The sequence below is a fragment of the Podarcis tiliguerta genome, assembly GCF_965153285.1.
Source record: "Podarcis tiliguerta genome assembly, chromosome: 4".
NCBI classification, from domain to species: Eukaryota; Metazoa; Chordata; class Lepidosauria; order Squamata; family Lacertidae; genus Podarcis; species Podarcis tiliguerta.
In genome coordinates this window covers 64,847,568-64,869,731 of record NC_139537.1, presented here as the reverse complement: position 1 = coordinate 64,869,731, position 22,164 = coordinate 64,847,568, and the positions used below count along the sequence as shown (strand labels likewise).

At 44.7% G+C, this 22,164-nt stretch overlaps 1 protein-coding gene across 2 annotated transcripts in view; it reads left to right on the top strand.

The window, feature by feature from the left end:
* The first annotated feature begins 342 nt into the window (after positions 1 to 342).
* PRPS2 (phosphoribosyl pyrophosphate synthetase 2) overlaps positions 343 to 22,164 on the top strand; it is a 28,543-nt gene continuing 6,721 nt past the window's right edge. Inside the window, exons 1-5 of one of the 2 annotated variants that reach the window (XM_083437500.1) lie at positions 369 to 658; positions 10,654 to 10,837; positions 12,376 to 12,390; positions 17,766 to 17,864; positions 19,828 to 19,952. In XM_083437500.1, coding sequence (XP_083293626.1) covers positions 537 to 658; positions 10,654 to 10,837; positions 12,376 to 12,390; positions 17,766 to 17,864; positions 19,828 to 19,952 — 545 coding nt within the window. In that variant the 5' untranslated portion in view covers positions 369 to 536. Of the gene's footprint in view, positions 659 to 10,653; positions 10,838 to 12,375; positions 12,391 to 17,765; positions 17,865 to 19,827; positions 19,953 to 22,164 lie in introns of both variants that reach the window. The other variant, XM_083437501.1, reaches the window with a different exon arrangement.

Genomic DNA, 22,164 nt, shown 5'->3' with positions numbered 1-22,164 from the left:
TTCCTCCCTGCGCCTTCCCTAATCCCCTTCAGCCCACAATGCACTGCTCCACCCATAGAGATAGAAAGAAAAAAAAGTAGAATCCATCGGAAACCAGGTCAGGCGCATCTGAGATGATCCCGACAAATCTTCCGTGCCCGATGTAAACCTTTTACAGCCTGTTCAACGCAGCTTCCCCTCGACAGAGAGGTAAAGAGTCTATTTCACTCTTTGCCGGAAGTTTGGCTCCTCTTCATTCTTATCTCTGGTTTCCCCACACTCGCTTGGAGGAACCTTCTTGCACTCACCACCTCACAGCGTGAGCAACGTCCTTCTCGCCCGGTAGCTCCGCCCACTCAGTCCCCGCCCTCTTGAGTCGGGGGGCGCGCGCCGGTGGGGGGCGTGTCCGCGGCGCTGAGGGGGCGTGTCCGCGGCTATTTGACCCGCTGGCCGCGCGCGCCCGTTCTCTCTCTTTCTTCGTCTCCTCGCCGTTTCCCCTCCTCCTCCTTTTTTCCGCCGCCACCGCTGCCCTTGCCGCGGCCCCTGCGCGCCCAGCCATGCCCAACATCGTGCTCTTCAGCGGCAGCTCGCACCAGGATCTGTCCCAGCGCGTGGCCGACCGGCTGGGGCTGGATCTGGGGAAAGTGGTGACGAAGAAATTCAGCAACCAGGAGACCAGGTGAGGCGCGGAAAGCGGATTGGGGATGCGGGGGGGGGGGAGGAGAAGCGAGCAGGCTAGGCGGCTCAGCGGCTCCATTGCAAGCCGTTCCCGGTGCCCGCCCCCCTCCTTAAAAGCAACAACTGAGGCCCTGAATCCCAGGGTCGTGGGTTCGAGCCCCACGCTGGGCGAGCGACTCCTGCATTTGCAGAGGGTTGGGCTAGATGACCCTCGTGGTCCCTTCCAACCCTTCCTGCCCTGACCGGGGGTCGCGTAGAGAGGCGCACGGGCGGGAGAAGAGCTTCCTGCCTTGAGAAAGCGAGGGGTGAAGTGACGGCCATGGTGGGGGCGTGGGGATGCGGGAGAAAGAAACCCCTTGAAAGCTTAAACGCGCTTTCCTCTGGCTTGCGTGTTCTTTTGTGTGTGTTTTTTTTTTGTGTGTGTATGTATGCAAAGTTTGGAAACGCTAATGCAAGCTGGACACTCTCCTGTTTGCTCATAAACCTGCGCGGGAAAAGGGCGTCCTCCGTGTCGCAGGATAATTAATTGTTCTGCCCTAAGAGGGTGGTTTAATATATTTGTCTGAGGCCTACAAACTAGATAATAGATAGATATGAAGCCTCAAGTGTATGTTTAGCTCTGGCCACGCTTTCATTGCCCCGTTTTAGGAAGAACAAAAAAAAAGGGGGGGGGAGCACCATTGCCGCTTTTCTCTCTGCATGCTTTATTTCTCAGGGCCCCCAAATTGTAGATTCAGCAGGCACTTGTAACCAGGTGAAGCCACTCAGAAGCTTCTGTTGCATATGTCTTTGCATGTAGTTTTCTTTTCCTTCCTTTGCTTTCACATTTTATAGCTTAATGTTTGGACTAGAGGAGGTGATGAGGATGATTTATGTTTGTCCAGAGTGAGGCATGCATTCTGGGCCTTCACATCTCTATTTACGCATGAAATACCTTATTCATGTTTTAAAGCATAATGTGTGAATTATTAGCCCGTAGTTTAGAATGATTGCACCAGTTCTTGGCTCTCTCAAACTGTGCCTAAATGCAGAATCTGAAAGTCCACATGCCTGGTTGTACTATTAACAAATTTTGAGTAACTACCATATCTTAGTAAGAGTACCGTCACTTCTTAATCTGACTGTGAGTCTGCACTTCACCGATAATCTGTGTTTGCCTGTAAGCATGTCTTGAAAGCCTACAGGCTGCCCTTTTCCTGACAACCTTCATTGTTACAGGACAAGAGTGTTTAAAAGGCACTACTGATCATAAATAATCTAGAGTTAAGGGTGAGCAGTGAGGTGGCCATGTTTGCTTACAATAATTCCCTAAATTGTTAAAATAGAGACTGAAGAGCTCCAAGGGATCTGTGCAAACTGACTGAATAGGCAGTAAAATGGTAAATCCAATTTGGTGTAAACTAGTGTCAAGTGACACACATTGGTGCAAAAAGAAAAAGCCACCTTAATTTCATATGCACTTATGAGGTCTGAAGTGACCAAGAATGAGACCTTGGGGTCATAATAGAAAGCTCAGTAAAGATGTTGACCCAAATGTGCAACAGCTGTGAAAAAGGCAAATTCCGTGTTAGGAAATCATTAAGAAATAAATTGAAAACTGAACTGCCAATAGCATATTGCTGTTATGCAAATCTGTGGCTGTGTACAGTTCTGGTCACCTCCCCTCCAAAAGGATATTGTAAAGAGGTGACATGATGAATTTTATAAAAGTGGAGAAAGTGGATAGAGAAAAGTTTTTCTTCTTCTCATGACACTGGAACATGTGGACTTCTGACGAAGCTGATGAAGCTGATGAAGATTCCATACAGATAAGAGAAAGTGCTTCTTCATGCACCTTTGGTCCTTGAATATGAAATATGATTTGATTGATCAGTCCAATAACACATTTCATATTCAAGGGCCAAAGCTGTTTACGAGCTGTCCTTGATCACACATACGTATCCTCTCCCTCTGGTTCCCCTAATTCTACTCTGAGGTAGAACAGTTTGCTTCTGTGTTGCCTCTCATAATACATAGGAATGTGGCTGTATCTCCTTGAGATGGGAACGTTAATCACAGCTTCTATAGCCTTTCTTGATTGTCTTACATTGTAAAGCATCCAAGATCTCTTGCCTGAAGTGCTATCTCATTTTCCCAGCACTGTAGAGCCAGGGTAGATATAATTATTTCTGTCAGATAGCTCTTGCCATTTCAGATGAGTCTGCCATGTAGTTGTGGCTGGTAGAATGTCACAGGAACAGAAAAAAGATTTTCTGCTGCACGCACACCAACTCAAGAATGCTTCCCAGAATCAGGGTTTAGGTTTGGGGGTTTTTTTGTAAGGGGTTTGGCTTAGTTTACAGCTGGTTATACCTTGGCAAGAAATGTAGCTAAGAGGTGTCTCTAAACTTGTTAAGAGACTAAAATTGGACACTTTATAGATGAAGACTCCTATAGAATCATAGAGTTGGAAGGGACCCTCTGGGTCATCTTTCTAGTGCAACCTCCTGCAATACAGGAATCTCAACACACAGTCCCCCATCCAAATTGAAACCATACTGGACCCTGCTTAGCTTTGCAAATATGCTAACCGTTTTATTGCTGCACCACTAAACTCCTATGAGTTTCCCTTTTCTGCTCTTGATTGCACAAGTAAAATTGACAACTTTTTAATTAAAACAGGAGGCAACAGGATGCGCAATTCTATGGTTGTCTTCTTTGTAGCAGGGCATTCTGCCCTGTCATACTATATTCTTTGTCCCTAGGCCTAACATCTCCAGTTAAAGTGTTGGGTAGCAGGTGATTCAAAAGGCTTTAAACCTGAACAGCCATTTCCAGTTAGTGAGCAGCGATGTGCCAGGTGAACCAAAATATTGTAGCTTATTCATGCTGCTGTAAATAGAAGTACACCTGAGTTTATTTCAGCAAAACTGAACACTAAGTTATGCCTGAGCTAGAAGCGAGATGCTACTCTGTGCAAGAGCTGTGGTGGTTGGGCTGTATCCCTTAGTACAGTGGTACCTTGGGTTACAGATGCTTCAGGTTACAGAAGCTTCAGGTTACAGACTCCACTAACCCAGAAATAGTACTGCGGGTTAAGAACTTTGCTTCAGGATGAGAACAGAAATCACATGGCGGCGGTGGCAGCGGGAGGCCCCATTAGCTAAAGTGGTACCTCAGGTTAAGAACAGTTTCAGGTTAAGAACAGACCTCCAGAACGAATTAAGTACTTAACCCAAGGTACCACTGTATACTGTATACCTAGCTTGGATCCTTAGAGTTAGTGCACATTAGATACTTAAGCAAGTCTTGGTTTAGGCATAAGTATTCCATTCTTGTACTGCTTGTGCATGAAAGCAAAAAACATGCTCACAAGAAGTCAAAGGCACAAAGAACTTTGTATCTCACTGATGCTCCACTAGAATGGAGAAGTGACATCAGTTTAAGGACTTCATCCTATGAAACTGCAAACATTCACGTTTAAAACGAATAGCACAGTATGGATGCTATGACTCTCTTGTACTCCTGATTTTAACAGTTTATGCTTGGAAGTAAGCCTCATTGACTTCAAGCATACAAGCTAAACATTTTAACCTTAAGCTGTCCTAAACTGACTCAGGACCACAGCAACGCTCTGTTGTTGCTGCTGCATTCTCTAATTTTCCAGCATGTGATCTGGCCTGGGGCTTAGAACAAGCACTGTGTGCACTCTAATCGCATCTGCTTCACGTGTGTAAACAAAAGAAGCTTATTGCTTGTGTTTCTTTAGACACACACACACACACACACACTCCACCAATAATAGTGATGGCTCTTGGTGTTGGGATAGTTGTGAAAACAAAAAATAAAATAGCATAAAGTTGAAATAACTGAGCTAAAGTGCAAGTTCCTTCATTGTTTTGTTTCACTGATATAAATTTGTGTAAAGCTGTGATTTCAGTCAATTTGAAGTTTCATTCGTATAACTGCTTTTTGCTGCTCAAGAGCTCAGTTGTTCTATTTTGCTATTTATTGCTGTCCCTCGTTTCCTGGCGGCTTTGCCGCTAACGCTAACAGAAGCAATGCATGCATGCGGGCTCGTTGCTGCACATTCTGCGTACACGAATAGGTACTAACTATGCATTTAAGCTTGTTGCTCTGAGACAAAATGGTAATTTGTGTGAGCAAGACGGACCATTTACCTTTTGCTTGGTGCACCTTGCTCTGTTGCAAAGGAAGCACATAGTCAAAGGGTATCTCACAGAAAAGAGCACTTCGTGGGATCAGAGTTGCATTTGGTGTGCTCTCTACCTGTAGCTGTTGGTCAACTAAAACAAAACATTCTTAATGTCTCTTGTTTTGAATATATCTGATTTCCTGGCATTGCAAGTCCACATTCATTCTTTCATAGAATCATGGAGTTGTAGAGTTGTAAGGGACCCCCTGCAATGCAGGAATCTCAACAAAAGCATCCCCTGGCAGAGGGCCATCCAACCTCTGCTTAAAAACCTGCAAGGAAAGAGTCCACAACCTCCCAATTGACAGCTCTTTCTATTTCCTGCCACCAAAACAATTTAGCATTTTTAAGTTACTGTTATTCTCTCCTCTCCTTTCTGATAATGAGATATATTTCTTTAGCAGCTTTTTTAAACAGTTTGAATATCTTCTCAATCAGAATGAGACCTAAATAATAATTGAGAATGTTGAAAAGACTGCTTTTGCTTGGGATGGTGGTGGTGTAACCCCATTGGTGTGCTCAAAGTGACATTTTAGCCTTGCAACTATCCTGCGTTCAGGTTAGTCTGAGAGATACTAACTTAGTTGACCAGCTGTTTGGATTGGGGTTTCCCCACATCCAAGCACAGCACTCAAGCACTGGGTATTTGACTTCGGGTATTTGAGCAGGCTGAGAGCAAAGACTTGACTATTTAGTAGGGAATGATAAGGTGCTGTAGCAGGGGTGGTTGGCATTGTGCCTTGGAGTGCCTTGTATGTCATCAAACACGTTTTTCTGCCACATATTGCAAGTCAGGAAGTTGCATGTGACCTGGACAATACATGCAGTGGCTCACATGCATTAACCCCCCTCCCCCCCAAATATAGCATTTAAATGTTGTGTGTCTGTCCCTTTAAATGTGTGTAAAGCATTCTGTGTTTTCTGTCAACAACATTTAGAGCTGCAGCCACCAACTGTGGTTGGAAAAACAAATACTGCTTGTGCAGTTTAAGGGAAAGTATTCTTCTTCTTTTGGAACAGAAGCAAAATATGAATTTGACCATCCAGATTAATACCCCAACAGGCCTTGCGGCATGCTTTTTTGTTCAGTGCTTATTGCAACACCGTCGCTGGGAGCTTGCAAGTGTGTGCTCAGCATTACGCATTAATAGAAGTGAACAATTAACCAATTGGCTCAGTATTAAAATATGGTAATCCTCTCCCAGAAAAGCCCTGAGGCAAATGCCTGTGTAAATTGATAAGCCTTGCCCTGAGGGTCAACAAACTCTTGTTCTGTTGGACCAGCTTAGGGGGCAAGTTCCAGAGTCAATAGGCTGCCAGCGCATCTAGCCCTCCGAAGTTCGGCTGCCAGAATTGCACATAATTGCGTTTGGACTGTTACGTTCGGGCACAATAATACAATGCATACAAATTGAATGGCGTGATGTACATCCCAAAACGAGGGGAGGGGATGTGGGGCTAGCATTTCAGTGAAAAATATTGGTATAACAGCAGTACAGCATTAAATGTAAATGATTACATGGTGTAGAATGTGAAAGCTGCATTTCCCAATTAAGCAGAAGGAAAGAATCTGCCTTCCCTATCCAGACGCAGTCCGTAAATAGGTGGTTGGTGCTGAAGCAGAGGTTGTAGGTCTCTGCATGCAGGCCCAGTCTGGGAAGTTCCTGCTTTCTTGTTCCTTTCCTTCTCTTAGGCCAAAGCAGTTGCTTAAAGTTAAAGGTAAAGGGAGCCCTGACCATCAGGTCCAGTCGTGGCTGATTCTGGGGTTGCGGCGCTCATCTCGCTTTATTGACCCAGGGAGCCAGCGTACAACTTCCGGGTCATGTGGCTAGCATGACTAAGCCGCTTCTGGCGAACCAGAGCAGCTCACGTAAATGCCGTTTACCTTCCCGCCGGAGCGGTACCTATTTATCTACTTGCACTTTGACGTGCTTTCGAACTGCTAGGTTGGCAGGAGCAGAGACTGAGCAATGGGAGCTCACCCCGCCACGGGGATTCAAACCGTCCACCTTCTGATCGGCAATTCCTATGCTCTGTGGTTTAACCCACAGCACCAAAGCAGTTGCTTAGCTTACTGCAAAAAGGCACAGCTTATTGCCTGAGTCTGGAGCATGGTCAAGTACAAAGACTGCAAGTTTATTGGACATAAGGCAAGGCTATCAAGCGTAAGCAAACCTTGGCCATCGTTACATTCAACTTCTCATGGCAGCGAGTCCCAAAAGTGCATCATGAGATCCATTTCCTTCTTGTCTCTGCTTGAACCTCTTGTCGGTCACTGTGTGGATCCTGAGCTCTAGGGTTATAGGAGTAGTGAACTCTCACCTCTGCCCATGGTAAAGGAGCCTCAGTCCCATTGGTCCCAAATGGGGAATCTGAGGGCAGATTATGCAGCAAGTTGCTGAAGCAGCTGTTGTTGTTGTTAATTAGTTAAATTTCTTACCCACCTGTCACCAAAAGGTTCCAAGGCAGATGATCGCAATTTAAAAATACAAAATTAAAAGTTTAAAATAAACGATAGTCAAGAGAATAGGGTGGGTTCTAAAAACATGCACTGGATTCCATAAGCCTTTGTGGGTGGACCAGGGAGTGAGCCATACATGACAGCAGGCTCACAATGTGCCCCTCCCTCCCATCCATTTTGTGGCAAATACCAGGTCAAGCTATGTCCAGGCGCATGCACCATACAGTGTATTGAGATAGCCCCTTGGTTGTCATGGAAGCCATGTAGTCCTGCAATTATTGGATACTGGAACAGCATTTGAAACTCCCACATTTTGCAACAGGGAATTTCATTGGTGCAAGCAGTTTCTGAGCTCTGGGTACAGTACTGCGCCTAAGATTTCTGATTAAAACTGTGGAGTGGAAGGAAAGGAGGGCCTTTTTCTGCCTCTGCACTTTCAGCTACTCTATGATGACTGGAGAAGAGACCCTCTTAAGAATATTAGGGGGGTGGGCAGGGGAAGGACTAGATCATATGGAAAAATGAACATAATATCTTGGCTGCTGTTCTTTCATTTTCAACTTTGCATTCTTGTTATGAAAAAGTACACCTAGACATTCCATTGTGGCGCCCCTAACCTAGGTTTAAGATGCCATTTAGCTCCTGGCTTTCATATCTCAGTTTCTAACACTGATATTGAAGCCCCCCAACTCCACATCTGAAACTGCCTCCACCAGTTCAGCTAGGGAAGTTGTAGCGCAGCAGGCTGGACAGTACTCTTATCAGCCTCCCTCTTCTGTCTCTAGCATGACGCCTCAAGCCATCTCCTTGAACTCAGATGCAGTTCAGATTGGACTTCTGAGGAGAGAGATGGCATTTTTATGAACAATAGCAAGCCTACTCCTCTGACCTTGACAGGTGGTGCACCAAGTACCCATGTGGACATAAGCTGAGCTAGCTTAATGTCACTTAGATCATCCAACTAGGCTCAGCAGCAGCAGTAGTAGTAGTAGTAGTAGTAGTACAGTGGTGCCTCGCAAGACGAAATTAATTCGTTCTGCGAGTTTTTTCATTGTGCGAGTGTTTTCGTCTTGCGAAGCACCACTGCATTTAAACACTAACAACGGCGGGGAAGGGCGGGGAGAAGCAGGACAGCTGCCGCAGCCGGTACCTCGGACTCACCTGCGCGTTGTGGCCACCGCGCGACGCGGCTGCTGGAGGGCGGCGGGGCTCAGGAGCGCGACGCTGGCTGCTGGCGACAACGGCTCTCTGAGGGGAGTGCGCGAGGGGGGTGGGCAGCGGCGCGAGGCAGCTGGAAGGTGGGAGGGAGCCGGAGGAGCCGTCAGCTGGAAGGTGGGAGGGAGCCGGAGGAGTCGGCAGCCGGAAGGTGGGAGCGAGCCGGAGGAGCGGGGAAGCGAGCGTGCGTGCGTGCAGTGACCGTCGCCATGACACGAGAGGCAGGGCCGTTTCGTCTAGCGAAGCAAGCCCTTAGGAAAATCCGTCTTGCGAAGCACCTCAGAAAACGAAAAACCCTTTCGTCTAGCGAGTTTTTCGTCTTCCGAGGCATTCGTCTTGCGGGGTACCACTGTAGTTAGCTGTTCTCTTCCCATCTGTGTACATTTGCTCACCTCTGTACCTTCCCCATCATACTAAATAAAATAATAGGGGAGCTCCTGTGGACTGAAAAGAGAACCCATAAGCCTAGGTGGTGAGTGGGTCTGAGAGAGAATTGTGCCTAAATTGTTTTAGAATACTTGCATGAGGACCTCTACCCTTTGGACAAAAAAATTATGTTGCCAACACTGAGCCACATTCAATAATCTTCTCACTAAGACTTGGCCGGGGGGAAGGGGGGCTCTTCTGCATACTGTAGATTAAAGGCCAAGGTCATGTCCACAAGTGAAACTTACATTAGCTGTTGGGCTTCACACCTGTTAATCAAACAAAATATAAGTGTGTTATTTCTGTCACAGGTGAACGATACTCATAGATAGTGCATTTGAGTGAGAGGTATCATGGCATAAGGAGGGTATAGTTGAAGTACTGACATGCGTAGCTTTGATTCCATTCGGAATGTAATATATTTTGGGCAGAGGGGATTTGTTGTAATAATTGTGCTGAAGTCCCTGCCGTGCATTTTATAAAATGGTGCAAATTCAAAGTGAAATAAGGAGGTTTAAAAGTGCACCTTTGTGTATAAAATCTCCTCAGCTGTCTAGTGGTTTGGGCATTTTGCACCCGTCACCCTTCGAACTTGAACCGAAAGTTCCAAATGGCTGAATTTGATAAATTGCATAAAACAAACATTGATGTTCTTCTGGGGGAAGATCTAGCTTGATTGCCCTTTTATCTGTACCACCACAGCAGAATGTTGTTTAACCTTGGAGGTGGGGGGTGGAGATGGGGTAGAATCTTAATGGTTAACTAGTAGTTTTGCCCTTGATACATTTGGAATACAGTGGATTTTTTGTAACTAGGTAAATGATGCAAACTCCTGGCAGAATCGAGCCAAAGTTAAGCCCTTTTATGCTCAACTGATTTCAGTAGGAATAATAGTTAACCCTCTAATCTTACGCTCTGAAGGCCCCGTCTGCACTATACAAAGTAGTACTGCACCACTTTAAATAGTCATGGCTTCCTCCCTAGGATCCTTGAAATTTTAGTCTGCTGGGAAGCTGAGAGCTTCACTTCTCAGAATGGCTTAACAATCAATTCTTCTTCCCAGGAGTTAGTGAGTTGAAACTTAACGGTATGCCAAGTAGTACAACACCCTATAAAGGCGAAGCCTGTGGTTAAGTCTATCATAATACGTGAAGCCTCTGATCATATTGCCACAACTTGTTGGTTTTTAAGGACCCCTCTTGCCTGAAAAGCAATTTTTGGGTTTGGGGAGTAAGCCTTATCTGCAGAGAGCTAAGCTGCTTAGTTAAAATGTATTGTTTAGGAACAGAATTTAAGTACAGTGGTGCCCCGCAAGACGAATGCCTCGCAAGACGGAAAACCCGCTAGACGAAAGGGTTTTCCGTTTTGGAGGTGCTTCGCAAAACGAATTTGCTATGGGCTTGCTTCGCAAGACGAAAATGTATTGCGAGTTCCTGCGGGTGTTTTTTCCTCCCCCCCCCCTTTTTCCCAAGCCGCTAAGCCGCTTAACAGCTGATCCACTAAGCCCACTAAGCCGCTAATAGCGCTAATCCGCTAAGCTGCTAATGGGCTTGCTTCGCAAGACGAAAAAAACCGCAAGACGAAGAGACTCGCGGAACGGATTCTTTTCGTCTTGCGAGGCACCACTGTATTACTTTTCTTCTTTATAGACTTAACATGCCCAGTCATGTCATCGTTGTGTCTCCATCTTTCTTTTCAGTGTAGAGATTGGTGAGAGTGTAAGAGGGGAAGATGTCTACATCATCCAGAGTGGTTGTGGTGAAATAAACGACAATTTGATGGAGCTTCTCATCATGATCAATGCTTGCAAGATTGCGTCGTCCTCCCGAGTTACGGCAGTAATCCCATGTTTCCCTTACGCTAGGCAAGATAAGAAAGACAAGGTAGGTGAGCGGTGGTTACTCTCTGAAGGTGTTTGTCAAAATAAGAGTCATCCTCTTCCGCCTCTGCACATTTGCCATGATTTGCCAAATTATGAAATGTATTTAGAATCTTTGGCTCTCCAGATGTTGATTGGCCCCAGAAAGCATGGCCAATGGTCAGGGATGAGGGGAGTTTAAGTTCAGCAACATCTGGAGGGCCAAATGTTCCCCACCCTTCATTTAGACTATTATAAACAACCTAGTGTAGTTATAGCTGCACTCTGCAGAATTCTTAGTTTCCAGTGAAATTGGTCAGCTTTGCTCCCAAGTGAATTTTGATCTTAACTGGCGAAGAGGATTCTTCCTCCCTAACCCATCATGATGGCCCTGAGATCAACATGGCATACTTGGTAGTTGATACGGCAAATATTAATGTTGCAAATGAGAGCTGAGTACATTCTACCACAAACGCAGTTGAAAAATCCAAATGTAAGTACCTGTGGGTGTGTTTGGCATAAAAATAGTGCAGCATAGTATGAAGCAAGGAATATATTATTGTATGCAGTACAGTTCTCGTTATTTTTCATGCTTAGATACCGATAAACAATTGTATGCATTTATGTCAATGTTACACCTTTGCTTTAAACAAATCAAAAGGATGCCTCCTAGCAAATCTTCCTATGCTGTGTCTTCTGCCTCAGTTTAATTCTTTTACTCAATTATGTTAATTGTGCTGTTTTCCATACTTTAGTAATGCATTCTTTTAATTATAGGCATTCTTGGGCTCAAGTGTTTGGCTACCACAATTTTTGCAGCTGTGAACAAATCAGTTAGAGGCATAACACATTCTGAAAAATATTGTGCTTAGACAGCCACATGAGATTAGTTTTGGGACTGAGCAATAAGTTATAATTAGTTCTAACCACACTCTTGGAATGACAGGGCAGGGAATGCCATGGGAAATTGCATCTCCAGTCATTATTTACCATTATAAATCTTATGCAACTTGTTTGGAGTACAATACCCCACAACTTTATAGTGATCCCCCCCCCCCTTTTAAATTAGATAAACCTGCTTCACTTTTCCATTTTGGAATATTTTGTTCTATTCATATTAGAATATTAGAGAGCTGATCATTCTTCCCCAGTAATGAAACATATTTCTACTTAAGATCTCTTACAATAAGATGACAAGTTTTTGATAATGACCTTTTGCTGCCTTAAAGGTTGGGGAGGGGGAGATACTGAACCAGGTGATCTCAGAGTTCCATTTTTTACTTTTATAGTTTCTTACCTTAAAGGGAAGTCACTGAGGATGCAATATTCTCTTTAGTTCTTCAAATCATATGCAACATCCTTCTTTCAATATGTCAAATCTCACTACCTGATATTTAACCCATATACACATTCTTTTCGCAACACTAAAATTTTCACCGCATATGAAAGAGGTCAATGGGAATTCTGATTGAAATGATTTTTAAAATTTATCCTATTCTTGCAGATGAGAGAACAGGATTTGCATATTTCATTAATTGACTTTTGTTGTGTTTTCCTATATAGGACCAAGGTAGATGGGTAAGTGGTACTTTACAGCTATCTTGATTTAAAATGTACCATGGATTATTAGAATCTCGGCTGACCCATTTTGATCTCAACTTCAGTTTAATTGCATAATATTTAACTACATTTGAGCAAGCTCTGCCTCCCTTACCAAGAAAGGAAAAAAACCCTGGGATTTTTGCATTTCCAGATAACATTACTACTTTCTGCCAACACAACAAAGTTCATACTGAAGTTTATATCAAACCTTTTCCAAAGTAAACGAAAAATTAGGTAACTCAGAGTAGGAAGGTTTTAAATCTAGGCCGCTGTTTAAGACTTATGTGTGTGTGTATATAGGATATTCACCACACATGCAGAGCAAATACCTTGATTATTGGAGAAGCAGCATAAATCAATCACAGTTTTGAAGGAGAAAACTGGAAATTGGGTTGTGTAGGCATGAGACACACACACACACACACACACACACAGTAGAAACATATAAGCCAAAAAGTGTGGTAGACAAGTTCACCTGTCCAGTCCCAGAAGTTTGGTGTGGTTCTATAGGATGCTGAGAAAGTGACTGGAAATTTCCAGGTTTCAGATCTTCTAAAAATATTAATGTCATTCTTAAATATTTGTTGTTTGTGTTACACAAAGGAGCTGTGACTAATAGCTTTGTCTCTTGCTCTTAATCCTAAAGTATAATTTGTAAGCAAAATGTCCAGCAGCTAACTCCTTGAAGGTTCAAGGATTTGGTTTTTAGAGGGGTTTTAAAACACCCAACTTGGACAGTTCACTGATTTCCAGATGTTATTCACGAAACATACATGCTAGACCAACACTTATGAATGGTTCTTCTGTTGGCTCATTGGGTTCCCTTTTGAAGCATTGATTTGCCCCAATCAGAAAAAGAGATGCTAAGTGGAAATGTTTGCTGTACTAGAGAAGGAACAACATTTTCCCTTGGGTCAGTTTGGCTAGCAGCCCTCAAATTTTGGGTCTTCTCCCGTGTTGTGTGACTTGGCTTGTTCACTTGGGTGACTTGGGTTTACTTGCTAAGCTGTTCCCTGCAGGCACCTTTTGTCATGGTGCTCTTGGACTGGAGGCACGTTGCAATCTAGATGACGTGGAACCCGATTGTGCAAGTGTCTCCTTGCCCCAGTGTTTGTACTAAAAGGCGATCGCCAACATTGCACCTGCTTGCTCTTTCTCTCCTCCACCTGCCTATCATCCAACCTTGAAGAGCAGATTTTTGGGGAGTTTGGGGCAGAGATGGAGGAAAGAAAGGAGAAGACCATTGTGCAAGTTAGGCTGACAAACTGGATGCCACCCAGAGCGCTTACAATTTGGCAGCACCAACAAGCTATTATTTGAAGTAAACCTTACGCTGGTGTGTGGATGTGGTTTTCTGAATATTCAAAAAGTGACAACATATTAATGGCTTCACACGGAAAGACACCTTAGTCTTCAGAAAGTGTTAATGGCCAATTTCCCTCTTTGCTAATGAGAACCAGATAAATAGCCTGGATGTGACCTATCCACAGTTGGGCTTTGAGCGGCCAGAACATCCCATGAGGCAAAGTAAATACTTCCTGCTAATTATCAGAGATGTCCTCTCTGCGCTTGTCACACTGGTGTCTTGACAAGATGTAGCTTATAAGCAGTAGCTCTTGGTTCTGGCACCTATCAGTTCAGCTTTAGCACTTCATTTTTCAGTCCCGAGATCAATAATGTACGCAGTATGTTGAACTTTGCCTCCTGGCTGCTGATGTCGCAGAATAGCCAGTGAAGAGAGGTATGTCTTCAGCTATGTGCTTTGGCTGAATGAAATTCTTCACATTTTTTTATAATTAGCCATATTTTTGAAAAATATGTGTATTTGGCTATATTGTGTTCCACTAATGTCACTGTTTGGATTTTCAGTTGTGTGGATTTATTCTTGAAAGAGTGGGCAGTTTGAGGCTCTAGTGCTATGCAGTCACCCATTCATTCACTGTGAGAGGTGCAAACTGCATTGCAATGAATGTGTACCATATGTCAGAAGCGGTTGGTGGATTGTGTCATGCATGTGACTCTGCTATGAGTAAGGGGAAGCTGATTGCCCCATCTCAGTTAAATCTAACATATATGAACAGTAATTCATATACATCTGTATTAAAAGCAGTTTGCAATGCATTAAACAACAGTTTTAATGAATAAACAACAACCCACACCCAAAAAGAGCTCAGCCCCAAATCATGGCTGTCTGTGTATCAGCTGTGCCAGGTAGTGGTTTCTGTCACAGTTCTTTCTCAGTTCTGTTGTTTCTGCAGTTACCGTATTTTTTGCTCTATAAGACTCACTTTTTCCCTCCTAAAAAGTAAGGGGAAATGTTTGAGCGTCTTATGGAGTGAATGCAGGCTGCGTAGCTATCCCAGAAACCAGAACAGCAAGAGGGATTGCTGCTTTCACTGCGCAGCGATCCCTCTTGCTGTTCTGGCTTCTGAGATTCAGAATATTTTTTTTCTTGTTTTCCTCCTCCAAAAACTAGGTGCGTCTTGTAGTCTGGTGCGTCTTATAGAGCGAAAAATATGGTACTTTTCTGTTCTGAGTGTCTGCCCCCCCCCCTTCTTTCTCTATCCCCTCTTGTCCATTTTCAGCCTTTTACAACTCTCCTTTCTTCTCCTGACTTTTTCCACTTCCTGCAGGCATTGCCAACTGCTTTGCATCCTCAGTATTTGCAATTGTGTAGGAATTAGGACTAGCTTCCTAAAATGAAATGTAAAAGAAGCCATCAAAAAGTTAGGGGTGTGGGGGTACTTGGAAGAGTTGACCCTTAGTGGGACAGTTGCATTTCAAGTATTTTCAAATGCTACATTTTCGCAAGATGAATTTCTGTAGCAATACTGTATGTCCCATTCTGCCAAAATATTGCATGCTTTGACCTGAATGGAAGTCATGGTAAACCTGGTGGTTGGTGAGGCAAACCTTTATGGAGGAATCAACTTATGGCTGTGTTTTGCATCAAAAATGGGGTGATCTGGAATGCATTCCATCCCTCCCCCAATTTCTTAGTGCTTTCAAAATATCTAAATGCCATTTTGGAAAAGGCCCACTTCCCAGTTAAATCTGGTTCCTCATTCCTAAGAACTAAACTTCATCACATGGGGGAATGATGTCAGTGTTTACTACTTGAAGAGGAATGATTTGTTCACTGTTCCGTTCCAAACTACATATTACCTCAGTAGCCAAATATTTCCAAATACACACTTGCTTAGGCAACACTTAATGTAATGTGGGGGGGGGGGGGAGGGAGGAGGACCATTTGAAATGGGTTGGGGCGCTCAGCACCCTTGATACGCATTGAAAATTCTGCCCTGCTGGTTTTTTCCCCCTAGTTTCAGGATCTGAAACCAGATTTCCTTTTGGGGTTAAGGAGAATTTTTTTTAAATAAGATTTTAAGATCTTTCATAATACTATGCAATGCAATAACTAATCTAAACAAGAGAGAGAGAGAAGAATGCAAAGTCCTCTGTCACAAGTAGGTCTCCATTTTTTCTCACAGCCTCGTTGGGAGATCTCTGGGGTCCTGTGGTCCTCCAGGTGGATAGTTCAATTGTTTACGATGTGGTGCTGATAATCCCAAGGTTGCAGGTTCGATCCTTGAACAGGACAGCTGCTTATTCCTGCATTGCTGGGGGTTGGTCCTCAGATGATCCTCAGGGTCCCTTCCACTTCTACGATTCTATGAAATCCAATCATCCCCAGCCAGCATGGCCAATGCTCAGGGATTAGGGGAACTGTAGTCTAATGTGATCAGTTGGGCCCCAGATTTTCCACCCTTGGTTTAAAAAAACTGTCAAGGAAGCCTTTGTAAGGGGATGAGGGAAGAGCTGATCTCTCCCCTGCCCCCAGATTATCTTCACAAGGCAAATGGGTTTGAGTGGGGAAGGGAAGTTGCAGCAGAACAACAGGAAGCCAAGTGGTTCATTTGTGCAGGTCTCTGCTGCAGATTGCCCCCCCCCCCCCGTTGTTTTTCCTTATAAGAAGCCGTAGTTTTCAGCATGCATTTGTGTTTGGCCCTGACTATATTAAAGTAGTTTGAATGTCTGGAGTTAGGAAGTGGCTTAAAAAATATCCAAAGAGGTCTAAAACAGAAGCCCTTGCTTTCAGAAAAGCCAAACGATTGTGTTCAGAGTCCGACCTGTCTAACATTATTAGAAGGGCATTAGGTATATCGTTCTAAAACGTCACAGGGCGTACTTTTAATTTAAATGGTTTTTCTTACTTCGTTGTTGGTTTATATTCATCGAAACGCTGCTGGTGGCTGTGCAGCGCCCTCTGGTGTCACATTTTAAAAACGCATTAAGAACATTAAAAGCAATGTGTCATTTGTTCCTCTGCGTTACCGCAACCCTTCCTTAACCCTTTCCTACCATTAAAAATGGTACGCAGGTGGCACTGTGGATTAAACCACAGAGCCTAGGACTTGCCGATCAGAAGGTCGGCGGTTCGAATCCCCACGACGGGGTGAGCTCTCGTTGCTTGGTCCCTGCTTCTACCAACCTAGCAGTTCGAAAGCATGTCAAAGTGCAGGTAGATAAATAGGTACCGCTCCGGCAGGAAGGTAAACGCCGTTTCCGTGCGCTGCTCTGGTTCGCCAGAAGCGACTTAGTCATGCTGGCCACATGACCCAGAAGCTGTACGCCGGCTCCCTCGGCCAATAAAGCAAGATGGGCGCCGCAACCCCAGAGTCGGCCACGACTGGACCTAATGGTCAGGGGTCCCTTTACCTTTACCATTAAAAACATGGGTGCATATCTGCCCCAGGGTTGGGACGAGAATTGAGAGCAACAGCAGGTAGCATTTGAAGTGTGTAAAGAAATTGGTTTGAGCTCTTGTTGCAAGCCCGGAAAGCACATATTTGGGACTCCTTACCTGTAATAATCTTCCTGATGCCAATGAGAACTGAGAATGCCACAGGATGTTGAGTGTAAGGTATATAAAAAAGGCAACTCGAAGGGGGGCTAGAGGTGAAGGTGTGGCTGGCAGGCTGGAACCCTGAGCAGAAGCACTTCTGTTAGACTGCAGCGTTTCTCAAACTTGGGTTTCTATATGCTTTTGGACTATAACTCCCATCATCCCCTACCACTAGTCCTGCTAGCTAGGGATGATGGGAGTTGTAGTCAAAAAACAGCTGGAGACCCAAGTTTGAGAACCACTGTGTTAGAGGATGAGGATACAGCTGCAACATTTTGTTTGCAGGTCCCACTTTATATACAGAGATGCATAGATATTATAAGAAGTGTGGAAGAGCTCTGATCACTTGTCCACTTGCATCGCTTGAACCGAGAGACCTTATGACTTCCTTCTCATCCACCCCGCAACCCCAAAGTTCATAAAACCTGTCTTTTGTTCCCTCCAGAGCCGCGCTCCCATATCTGCAAAACTTGTCGCCAACATGTTATCAGTTGCTGGAGCAGATCACATCATCACCATGGATTTGCACGCTTCCCAGATACAGGTAATGAGGATTCCTTTTCTCTCTCCTTCCTGTATGCTGCTTCCCTTTGTGTGTTTGCACTGCCATCAGGAAAATGTGTTGGGTCGTGTGCAGCTAGGTCTGCGTGCAAGCGGAATAGACAACTTGCTCTTCTGCTCCTCCCACCTCCAGCTGCCCACCGCATCTGTTGTGCAGGGGTGTGTTTTTTTTTGGGGGGGGTATATAGGAGGCTGTAGATGGGAGGAGAGGAAAGTGAAATCCCATTGTGTGAGTAGAAGCTTGATTCCACCCTTTGTTCTATCTATCTGTCTACTAAAATTTGTGCCCCACCTTTGTAAACAAAAAGTCAGCTTGATTGTGGAAGTGATAGTACGAACGCTCCCAGCATGTTTCCAGTGCCTACTTAAAATAGGCAATATGGGGCACGTGTTGTTCTCTAGGGATATTGCTCCATCATCTGAGTAGAGCAACAGGCAAAGACCCTTTTCCCTTGATAACAAGAAGGGTTTCAGAAGCTGAGTTCAGTTCTTTACTAGGTTCAAAAGGACAAGCAATTCCTAAGAAAATCCTCATTCCCGGCTGCTTTAGGGCTTTAAAAACTAAAGCCACCAACCTGAGTAGAGCCTGGAGACGAGGATATATTCAACTGTCATCACATGATCCACCTTCTAGCCACTGGTGGCATGATTGTTGGCCATCTGGACCTTCAAGAGCAGGCCTGCACTTCAGCAATCCCTATGTTGCAGTTGACTCTACTAGAATTGAAGCCGGGTGCAGTGATTTCCTTTGGGTAATCCTGTGGTCTCCAGAGTTGCTTTGAAGCATCATGGGCTTTGTTACTGCAGTGGTCTGTTTAAATTCCAGGCTGGGGCATTTAAAATATGTAACAAGCAACTGCTATCTCTCCAGCTCTCTCTCTCATAAAGCCTCAGGTTGTTGACTGTCAGCTGTAGACAACACACGCAGTCTTGGAGGCCAAGTAAGACACCTGCTTTTTGCTCCCATGGGCTTCCAACTCTTGAGTTTGCTGTGCATGTGATGGGGGCGTAATGGTGTAGGAAGGTCCAAATGGCTTCTTTCATTCTCAAAAAGTGACAACTTTTTCAGTAGGAAGAAAGAAGTGAAGAGCAGCTCCCTTAAGTGGCAGAATCAAGAGAGGCAGAGGACCAGCCTGGATGCTAATGAGAATTGGGATGCAGTTTATAAAAATGAACACCACCCACCCTTTTGGAGTCACTAAATTCAGTCACTGTCACAAAGCAGTGGCTGTTACATGGCTGCTTAGAAGCAGGCTGAAATGTATTCAGTCAGCTTTTTCGTCACAGCTGTTGGGGTGTCCTTGCCTCTCTTGTTTCAAGCATTTCAGTGAAATGGGCATATCAGTAAGAGGGTTAGATGCTAGACTGCATGACCAGCATCTCATTTAAAATGGTCAAGCTCAGCCGTTTAGATGTTGCACTTGGACATATATTGGAGCAAAGGTGGTATGTGCTTCTTCCCATGTCTGTATTTGCCTTTTGTTTTATATACTCTCATCAGGGACGTGCCTTCAATCACACCCCTCACCAGCCCTGCTCCACACTTCCCTCAGGTGCTTTTGCCTGGTGGGAATGTGTCCTTGTTCTGTGACAATACCTCTAGTTTGTGTGGATAAAGATGGGTGTGGTGGGTGGGTGCATATGGGAGCTTCCAGCTTCTGCGTGGCTGAAGTGTTGCCTGCTGTGCAAAGATAAGAGTCTCATCCATTGCTCTGCCCAGTTTTGCTTGTGACCCTGCCCACTTTTCTCCCTGGTCCCACTCAATACTGGCTAACAATCCCCAGGAAGTTACGTGTGAGACAATGGCTGTGGCAGAGAAAGTTCCTCATCTGCTTACTTTGCATGAGACTTTGGCAGTTGTTAGCCTGCCTCTGCAGCTTGTTAACTGTATGAAAGTGTATCTCCATAAATTAATACCTGGCGGCCTCTTTTCTTGCAATCTCCAGGGTTTCTTTGATATCCCGGTGGACAACCTGTATGCAGAACCAGCTGTGTTGCAGTGGATCAAAGAAAATATTGTAGACTGGAGGAACTGTGTCATTGTCTCACCAGATGCGGGAGGAGCAAAAAGGTAGGATGCAATCTCCAGCTAACCTGTTTTATTATATAGTTTCTGACATGCAGAACCCACCTTTTTTTCTGTTACGGAAGCCAAGGCAGCTTACATGCTGTTCTGCAGGTGGTTTCTCCATTCAGGCACTGACCAGACCAAGGCTTCCTTAGCTTCAGAAAAGTGCTGACCACAGGGGCCTTCAGACCGTATGCTGGGAGGAACAATCTCACCAGCTTTCCTTTTACAGAGCAGAAACCACTTTGGCAATTGATGTTTATCTAAGTGATTGATGGGTTGCTTAACTTCTGTAGGTGGAACATTTTTTAAAAAAAGAAGCGAGTTCCAAGCAGTTCACTGGCAATCTTACCTTCTTAAAATAATTTCTTTGTCCGGGATCAAGACAAAGATCCATCTAGCCTTGTTTTCACAGTGGTCAACCAGATGATTTCCAAGCTCTGCACTTTGCTTGGTGGGCAAGGCTAGGGATGCTTGTGTGAGATCCCACAGGATCATCCCAGTGCGGGAAAGGATTCAGACATTGGGACATGATAGATTGTTGTTATCCTTCCTTGTTTACATGAGTTCAACACAGTACCATCCTTTGCAGCTTAAACTTGGAAGCTAAGGAAAGGTTCCTGTAACCTCCTAGAAACAATAATCCAGAATGATTTAAGGCACACTGGATATTTGTTGGTATTGCCCATTTCCTCCCCCTTAAAAACAACAATCACACACAAACACACACACAGAGTTTTGTGAAGCAGTAAAAATTGTGTTTACTTAAATAACCTCGGTCTTGAAGAAACACTTAACAGTAGCAAAATGAAGGCACGTTTATAACCACTAAGTTACAAAAGTACAAAATGTGATTTCAAATATGGTGAATGGGCTGCAGAGCTCAGACATGCACGTGCAGCCAGCTTGGAAGCATGATGAAGAAAGAGGAGGCTGCCCAGATCAGCAGGATGTATGGAGGGTTACCGCTTCCTGCCAAAGCAGACAAAGGAAGTGATCTTACAGAGTTCTCTCTGGCAAATTTTACAGGAAAGCTCTGTGAGCCTCAGCCTCTTCAGGTGCCCATCTGGCAAAGCATGAATTGTTGGTTTCATTGCAATGATGTCCCACATCCAGAACTGGAGTGCTGAGCGGGGCCTTGACCTCCAAGCAAGTTGGAGAGCCTAAAGCTCTTTCCATGCCAGGTCTGCTTGGGACCTGATTGGCATTTTGTTTGGTTGTTTCCTTGGCAAATGTAGCTCACATCCTCTGCATTTTATCCTCACAGCAACCTTGTGAGGCAAAGAAGCAGTCACTTGCTAGCAAGTGAGCTTCATGGGAATTTTACACACTAAACCCCTCTAAACCCACACTTGCAAAAGTTACCACTGTGATATATGTAGAAACTGCTTTCAGCTGCCAAGGCAAATGTGGAATAGGCCTTTGCATTTAGGTCTGGCCAGGCACCTGAAACTCAGTAGCAATGGTGCCTGCCTAACTTCTTTTGGGAGGCAGTTCCACAGGCTAGGGCCCACAATACTGAAAGCACAAATCCTCACTGACAGGAATTTTGTTTCTGGCTCATAGAGGACCACTAATAGTGCTTCTCACCCCGCCCCAAATAATGGTAGTGGTAAACTTGGGGTTGTACATGGTCTAAGTTACTCTGGGTACAAGTACCTTGAAACTGGCCCAGCAGCAGATGGGAAGCCAGTGCAGGTCTTTTCAACTCCAGCATCGTGTGGTGGTGGTAGTCTGTGGGGTTACCAAAGCCTCCTTGAGAAATTAGCACTCTGGTTTTATTCAACACAGGCAGGAACGTGCTGAGTAGTCCCAGCCTCCCTAGCCTTTGTGGGAAGAGCAGAGAGGTCCTCTGTGGTCATGGGAGACTTCACATGCCAGAAGGCATCCATCCACAGGGCTGGGATTCTGGGTCACAAGCAAGCTTTCGCAGGTTCAGCCAAATGCACAAAGACTTGGGTGCTAGAGGCAGGCGAGAGCCGCTTATCATGTGCATCTTGCCATGAGAGACGTACTTAACATAAAATTCTGCACTCTAAAGAGCAAAGATTCTCTCTTGCTATCAAGCTACCCATTATGCTAAATTGAGACAGCTAATGTAATCAAATGCAGCTAATTTTTAAAATGCTCCATCAAGCCAATCTAGATCCTGATTATAAATGCTCGCCTGCCTTAAATTGAGGGGAGGTGGGGGTTGAATTTTGCTCCATGTGAC